The sequence below is a fragment of the Rutidosis leptorrhynchoides genome, chromosome 10, assembly GCF_046630445.1.
Source record: "Rutidosis leptorrhynchoides isolate AG116_Rl617_1_P2 chromosome 10, CSIRO_AGI_Rlap_v1, whole genome shotgun sequence".
Lineage (NCBI taxonomy): Eukaryota > Viridiplantae > Streptophyta > Magnoliopsida > Asterales > Asteraceae > Rutidosis > Rutidosis leptorrhynchoides.
The window spans coordinates 68,790,003-68,798,671 of NC_092342.1; the positions used below are offsets into that span (position 1 = coordinate 68,790,003).

Genomic DNA, 8,669 nt, shown 5'->3' on the forward strand with positions numbered 1-8,669 from the left:
TTTCTGTAGTCACGGACTGATAATCATATCCATTTTGGTAAATGTCAGAGAAGCTTAACAAATTTCTTTTTGACATGGGAGAAAATAAGGCATTTTTATCAGAAAATTTGTACCATTTGGTAACATGAATTTTGCCTTTCCCATTCCTTTTATTAAATCCGCAGGACCTGATATAGTATGTACCGTTCCTTCTGTTGCTTTAATATCAGTGAAATATTTTTTAGATTTGAGTATAGTATGTGTGGTACCACTGTCTGCAATACAAAGATCCCCACCATTTGACTGATTTTGCACTCCAGTAGTGTACATCATGAACTTCAAAATATGATAAACAAATAATGAGTACATAATTCATCAATATATTACATTCAAAATATGTTATAAATAAAAATACATAATAAGGAAATATATAGTAAAGTAGATATGGTATAGATGGTAAATTTACATCCATTTATTTAATATGGACATATAATAGGAAATTTATTCATTAAAGTAGTCACTTGTTGGCTCAATGATTTTTGTATCAAGGTCATCCATAAGGTTTGCCTCTTTTTATTTTCCCTTTAGGGATTCTTGATATTGATTAACAGAATATTGATTTGTTCGACAGTTTTTAGACCAATGGCCAATTTTACCACATCGATAACAAGAATCTTCAATATTCTTTAAAGAGCTTCCTTCAACATTATGATTTGTGGGATTGTATGGTGGTTGAAATTTATAATTTTGTGGATTATTATTTCTTTGTCTACGACCACGACCACTATTACGACCACGACCACCACCACGACCATTACCATAAGGATGATTTCAAACATAGTTATGATTTTTATTATTGTTATGGTAATTTCCATGATGATGGTTTTGGCCAATATGACAACGACCTCGCCCACGTCCTCGTCCAGGTGCATTTCTTTTATTATTATTATTATTATTATTGTTAATAGCATTACCTTCACGGAATTCTAGCGCACCCGTAGGACGAGATTCTTGATTCTTCATCAGTAATTCTTTATTCACTTCTGCAACTAAGAGATAAGTTTGAAGTTTGGAAAAAGTTTTGTAATTCTGCAATCTTAAATTTTCTTGTATAGTAATGTTTGCAGAATGCATTGTGAAAAAAGTTTTCTCCATCATATTAGCATCACTTATTTCTTGACCACAGAATTGAAGCTTTGAACGGATCTTGAACATGGCCGAGCTGTATTCACTTACCTTTTTAAAGTCTTGGAACCTTAGATTTCTCCATTTTTCCCTCGCAATTGGGAGTAATATTTCCTTTTGATTATCGAATCTACTCTTGATACTTTCCCATAAAATATGTGGATCTTTGATAGTGAGATACATATGTTTTAAGGTGATATCAATATGTTTGCGAATAAAAGCAATTGATTTTAATTTATCTTGATCAGAACAAGTATTGTTTTCTTTTAAAGTTTCTAGAATACCCAATGGTCCAAGATTTATTTCTATATCCATGACCCATGATGTGTAGTTTGTTTCCGATACGTCTAGGGCATCAAACTCAAGCTTTGATAAGTTTGACATTTTTTATTTTCAGAAAGATGAACAACATAAATTATAATCATAATCAATTTCTAACAACATGAAATTAGAATCATTTTAAATTCATAAGTAGCAAACAACAGAATAATGGTATGATTACAAATAATAAAATCACAAGGGCATGATAGAATATAGGTTCACCCGGTGGTATATTAGCAACAATGATGATAGTTAATATAACCAATACAATAGGAAAAATCATCCTTGTGTGAATCATCTTTACAAAAACTTTTTGCGAGTGGTAATCTGAGAAAATGAAGATTGATTTGTGAAAATGTGAAAATGGAGATGTTTATTTTATATTTGAAAAATATAGTCGTTGTAACGTCGTCAGTTGACGTTAACAACCGTTATGTATATATGACCGTTGTAACGTCGTTAGTTGACGTTAACGAATGTTATGTACTCGTTATATTAATAATCATTTTAATAAAAGAATTTTATTAGTATAAATATGATTACTATAAAATACATTTAGTATAAATATGTTTAGTATAAATACGAAGATTAAGAGAATAAACATATTATGCATAAATAATAAATTTAAGAATAAACATTAGTATGCATGAAATAAATAATGATTAATTGCATAAATAATCATAAATGTTAGATAACATAAATATAAATGTTAGTGAAGTTAATAAGAGTTAGATTACAGAAATATAATTCATGCGGTATAACCGACCATATATAACATAAATATAAATGTTAATGAAGTTAATAAAAGTTAGATTACAGAAATATAATTCAGGCGGTATAACCGACCATATATAACTTAAATAACATAAATATAAATGTTAGTTATGATGATAATAATATTTACCCTACTAATAAATAATAGAAGATATCGTTAAAGATTTTTATTTTTTTATTACCTTGATTATACGGAGCACTTCGTGCTGATAACGTGTTATAATTCAGTAGACTTATAACTACCTTTAGTGGTTTGGTTCGTGTTATAATTCAGTAAGCTTATAACTACCTTTAGTGGTTTGGTTCGTGACTATAGGCTACTAATAAACTTAAAATAAGAGAGAGTAAAAGAATGGTGATATATGAAATATATTCTATTTGTGCATCTTATGCAAATCACATCCTTTGGTATTTATAATATAATAATTTACTTTGCAGTTAGGTAGAATAATAATATCCGTGAATTAACTTGTGATCCACCAAACTTCACTTTATGAAAAAGTGTCGGCCATATTTGACATATATAACAATAACAATAACAATAACAATAACAATAACAATAACAACAACAACAATAATAATAATAATAATAATAATAATAATAATAATAATAATAATAATAATAATAATAATAATAATAATAATAATAATACAGATTAATTAATTTATTGTAATTAAAAAAAGAAAATAAATGATAAATAGTCTTCAACAACAAACGAGGCGGCCGAATCCGACCCGTACCCGCTCTACATTTCTCTTCTTTATGTCTAATCTAATACAACTCACCTTTTATTCAATTAAACAAAACAAAACAATACTCAAATCTCACCACCACCACAAACCACCATCTCACCACCGTCCACCACCAGAAACCACCATCTCACCACCGTCCACAGCTAATTCAATCCTCCAAAAACACTTTCACAATTAGCGTATCTCCGATTCCGATTCCGATCTACATCCAAATGGAAAACATCTTCTCAAATCTTCCACAAGACATATTCCACCAGATCTTCACTCGCCTCACCCTCCGTCAAATCATCATCTGCCGTTCCGTTTCTAAAAACCTTCAATCTCTTCTATCATCACCTTCCTTCACTCATCTCCTCGCCACGTCATCACCTTTCCCTCTCCTCGCCCTCCGTCCACCTCACCGTCACCAACGTCTTGCCACGTCATCACCAACCCTACACCTCTTCGATCCATCTCAATTCAATTGGCTTTCATTCACTCTCTCTTTCCTTCCTTTTCCTTCTGCTCATCCAATCGCATCTGCCGGCGGCTTGTTATACCTCTGGGCAGACTGCCCGTTGCCCGATTTGAACAGCAACAGTAATAAATTACTTGTTGTTTGTAATCCGTTGACTAGTCAACATAAAACCCTACCTCAATTAGGCTCAGCTTGGTCCAAACACGGGTCGGTTTTAGTCGATTCGGTTAGTAATCGGGTTATTGTTCTTAACGAGCTGGCTGCGCTTTACTATTCGAATTTGGAGAACCGTTGGCTTAAATTTTCGTCGAATTTGCCGTCGAAACCTAGGAGTCCGATTCTGGTTAACGATTCGATTATCGCATTGTGCGATGTTGGATCGCCGTGGAGGAGTCAATGGAAGTTGTTTATTTGTAGTTTGATGAATTTGAAAAGTTGTCAAAATTGGGGAACACTTGAGAAAAATGAATGGGGTGATGTGTTTGATATATTGAAACGACCGAGATTGTTGAAAGGTTTTGGGAATGTGATATTGATGATTGGAGGTTTGAAATCGTCGTTTTCATTGAACGCTTCGTGTTCGACGATATTGATATTGAAGTTGGATTTGGGTACGTTTGAATGGGGTGAAGCGGGGCGAATGCCGGTTGAAATGTTTAGGTGTTTTCAAGAATCGAGTAAGTTTAAGGTGTTTGGAGGTGGGCATAGGGTTTGTTTTTCAGCAAAACGGGTCGGGCGATTAGCGTTATGGGAGTGTAATGAAAATGGGAAGGAACAATGGAGGTGGATTGATAGTGTTCCGGGTAACGGAGATGGGTTGTATCGCGGTTTTTTGTTTGATGCTAGGCTTGATGCTTTGCCTTAAATGAAGGTCTGCATTTTCGGTATAATTTTGATGTTATTGATTAGTTTCTAATAATATTACATTGTTGTTATAGTCTTTTGTGTTTTGCAATTGTATTAGCATTAATACTTATTGATGATACTAATTTGCTTATTTTGTTACTTGTTGTTATGAATTATTATACCTTTTTTCGGGTTGTTTTCATTGATTGTTGATAGCTAGTTTCTTAGAAGCTAGGAATTTACTTTTTTTCGAGGTAGTCAGTTTATGGCTCGATTTTTTGGCCCTAAATATCGAGAAAATTTGCAGTTCTAGTAGCATTACCAGTGATGTTTATTCACTTATTCAGTTTCTTTTCTTGAATCATACCTTTTGATGCTGCAAGTGATTAAGATCCAAGGGATTTGGATGGTGTTATCTTGAAGATTGATTTTGGATTATGGTGTCTTAAAAACAACAAATAAGTCTTCACTTTTTTAATCACTTTAAATACACATCCCAAGTCCCAGAAATAGAAACACAGATAAGCCAATCTCGTTGCATACAATTGTTGCACACTTGCCCCTTAGGTATTTGTTCACGTCGTAAGTCTGAAACCTGTGTGATGACTAGTCATCTAAGTATTATTTGGTTAGGTCACTAAGATTACACATTTCATCTTCGTTTTTATTTTTATGGCATGGGAAGAGATCAGGATAAATATTGCCTTTTGGGTCGATTAAACTAATATCATCTTTAGTATTTAGATGGCGTTTTGATGTCTATAGTTTCAATAGGCAATTATAATTATAATGAATTTTGAAAGCACTATTATCTATAGGTGGTAGAAATGCCTAATTATGTGTTTCTCATTCCTAATATTATCATTCCCATTCACAGTCCCTCATTCCCAAAATTTAAATCCAGACGCACATTGTTAGGCTTACAAAGTGCTGCTATATTCATCAATACCTAATTGTTGTTAGTTTTGGAGTGTAGGTAGGTTGCAAACGCAAATGCAAATGCAGGTGAAATTGATAAATATATAGATATAGATGAGTTTATCTACGAGTGGTTACGGTGGTAAGAGAGTATTAAAATCTTTGTAGTTTATGTTGGATGATTGTTATAGATACTAAGAGAAAAAAAATATGGGAGTGTTTGGTTAAGTTTTAGAGCACCGGGAGTGATGACTGGGGTCACTTGACATGTCAGACGTAACTTGCTGAGTCAAAAAAAGTGGTGAGTGGTGACATATGTCAATTAGTGTGTTAGTAAGTGTGTTAAAATAATATTTATTATATTTAATACATTATTCCTTTAAAAAAGAAAAGCAAAAATAAAAGAAAAAGAGGGGTAAACCTCGTTGCTCATGCGACTTATATAGGGGGGACTAGACCAAGTGAAGTTCAAGGGGAGTGGGTGACTAGTCACTTTGTGTGGGACGGACGGGGGACGAGCAAGTGACATACCACCACTCCCACTGCTCTTAGAGTGAGCATTATGTGTTACAATGTTACATAATGTTTTATAGATAGAAAAAAATATAATAATATAGGAGCTCTATTATTATATCTATTTTGCCAGTTATGTTTTGACATTCTCGCTCTCTATGTGCCTATAGAATATAGTTTTGCATCTTTCCTTTAAACACGATAAATTTGAATGGATATGGATTCATATGTTTTTGTTCTTTTATTTTCTTTGCTATTAGCTTAAGTCACTTCCTATCTTAGCTATTACATATTAACATCACATCAACACCAACCCTTATACTAAATACTTCATATATTTTTACTGAATAATACCCATAAATATAAAATGTCAAGTTACCAAACATTATTTGCAAAATATATGATCTATTTGTAGATTTAACCTAACAAAAAGTAGCTGTGTTGGGTGTAACTACAAGTCAACAAGTGATCTTTTAACAACAGGTTAAAGTGACTTGAGTTGTTTTAACAATTAACAATATCAAAGTACAAGTCAACAAGTGATCTTTCAACAACAGGTTAAAGTGACTTGAGTTGATTTAACAATTAACATTAACAATATCTTTGATAGAAGAAATATATATTTTTTTTTTTTGAAAAGCAAGTAAAACTTTCATTCATATAATGGATAATTACAAAGCCCTATGATCTATACAATATGGAGATGCAATGTATTATGTAAAAAGTACGATAAAAAACAGGAACACACGAAAAAACATGAACGTAGAGACATTAAATACCGCGGCACTTGAATGAGATCAAGCTGGGTAGGAGTAGACAGACAGTACCGCACTTGCGATGACAAAGTTGACTACTACTACACATTTAACCAAGTGAATAATGGGGATCTAAGACATGTCTTCGTGCGTCTATGCGGGCTTTGGGGCCGAATTAGCCGATACCCATTCTTTGAATGTTCAAGGATGTGTAAAACGATGGGTTGATGAGCCATTGGTGCCATTCTAATGATGATTTCTTTGATCTTTTGGAAAACCATGAAAAAGTTTGTGCTTGGATCTCGGAGAGTATAGTGGCGGGGCATCAATCTTTTTTGCTAAAGACCTTGGCGTTACGGTTTTTCCATATCATGTAGATTGTGGTCCATTTTGTCGCTTGCCAGATGTATTTACCAAGGGTCGATGTGGTGAATGTTTGATCCGTTAATGTTGTGTCATGGAGGTTGGAGAACGTGTTTGTGGGGAGGTTCCACCAAGCTAGGATTGAGTTCCAAGTTGCTTTCAGTTACAGTGCATTGGAATAAAATATGTTCCATGGATTCAACATGTGAGTTGCAAAGTGGACAAAGTATGGTATCGAGATCGATGTTTCGCTTGTCGAGTTCAACTCTAGTCGGGATTCTACCTAGTATGACCCTCCAAATGAATATGTTGATTTTTTGCGGTATGAGTTTGTTTCTTGGTGTTTTGAAGGTTGGGGTAGGTGTTTCGAGTTTGAGATTGTCGAGAATTGATGAGAGGGATTTTGTAGTGAATAATCCGGAATTATCTAAGTTCCACTTCCAAGTATCGGGGTTATCGGAAAGGTTAATGGAAGAAAGAAGGTTGTTTAGTTCCGACATTTCGTTAAGTGATCGTCCGTAAGGTTCTCGATTCCAATTCCAAGTTCCGGAGGTACGCGAGTTGGAAGACGATATGCGTTCCGAGACTAATGCATTTTGATTTGATTCAAGCATGAAAAGCCTTCTGAATTGATTCCTAAAAGTTTCGTTTCCGCACCATTTTTCAAGCCAAAATTTGGTGTTGTTTCCATTCCCTAGGCGCTTTGTTATTGAGTTGGAGAAATTAGCACCGAGGTTGTCTGCGATTTTACCTGTCTTGATGATTTCATTCCAAATTGTGGAACCTGCAACATTTCTAGAAAAAACGTTAGTAACAACCCTTCCCCCCTCCCCGTATATGCTCGAAATTATTTTAACCCATAATGCATTTGTTTCGTTATAAAATCTCCACCACCATTTACATAGTAGGGATATGTTTTTGCAGAAAAGAGATCCGATGTTCAACCCACCTTTATCGTAAGGTAAGAGGATGTGTTCCCATTTAATCCAGTTTATTTTGCTTTCAGATTCCGAGCAACCCCAGAAAAATTTTCTTCTTTTTGATTCAAGTATGTTAATTATTTTTACTGGAGCGTGGAATAAGGAGAAGTAGTAGAGTGGGGTACTTGATAGGACGGATTTGATTAGGGTGAGGCGGCCACCATATGATATGGACTTTGCTTTCCAGTCAGAAAGACGTTTGTCGAATTTATCAATGATCGGCTGCCGTGAGGATGCTTTATTAGAGGGAGTCCCAATCGGGAGTCCAAGGTATGTGAATGGGGTGGATCCGGCCGAGCAGTCGATATACTTAGCCATCTCCTCGACGTCGTTTTTTTTTTTGACGCCAATCCCATAGAGGTTACTTTTTTTAAGGTTTACTTTTAAGCCGGATATGTTTTCGAAGCATTTTAATAATTTGGAAATATTTTTCGCATTCCGTTTGCTCCATTCGCCAAAGAAGATTGTATCATCCGCATATTGGAGATGGGATACCACAATCTTGTCATGGCCAAAAAAGATTTTTAATTTACTTTTGTAAAAATACGTTTTAAATATTAAAAATACAAAAAAAAATTATATTATTAAGAGTTGTTTAAAATATATAAATTATAAAGTGTTTTTATTTCTATTTTAGTTTTTTTTTTTAAAATTTAAGTTTTTATTTATCTTATATAAATAATTTAAATAATTATAAAACAGAAAATTAAAAACATAAAAAAAAAAAAGAACTCGGCCCGGTACTTTAGCAGCCCAATATTTGGCCTGGAACCGAGGCTCATGCGATCGCATGAGATTTTAACTATCAACCCATGCGATCGCATG

General features: G+C 33.9%; 1 protein-coding gene across 1 annotated transcript; it reads left to right on the forward strand.

Annotated features, from left to right (window-relative positions):
* Positions 1-3,093: 3,093 nt before the first annotated feature.
* On the forward strand, positions 3,094-4,565 carry LOC139872644 (SKP1-interacting partner 15). The gene has a single exon (XM_071860555.1). The coding sequence runs from the start codon at positions 3,225-3,227 to the stop codon at positions 4,332-4,334; it is 1,110 nt and encodes a 369-aa protein (XP_071716656.1). The 5' UTR covers positions 3,094-3,224; the 3' UTR covers positions 4,335-4,565.
* Positions 4,566-8,669: the final 4,104 nt, after the last annotated feature.

Excerpts from the sequence above, each read along its gene's own strand:
- LOC139872644 (XM_071860555.1), top strand. The coding sequence starts at position 3,225 with ATGGAAAACATCTTCTCAAATCTTCCACAAGACATATTCCACCAGATC.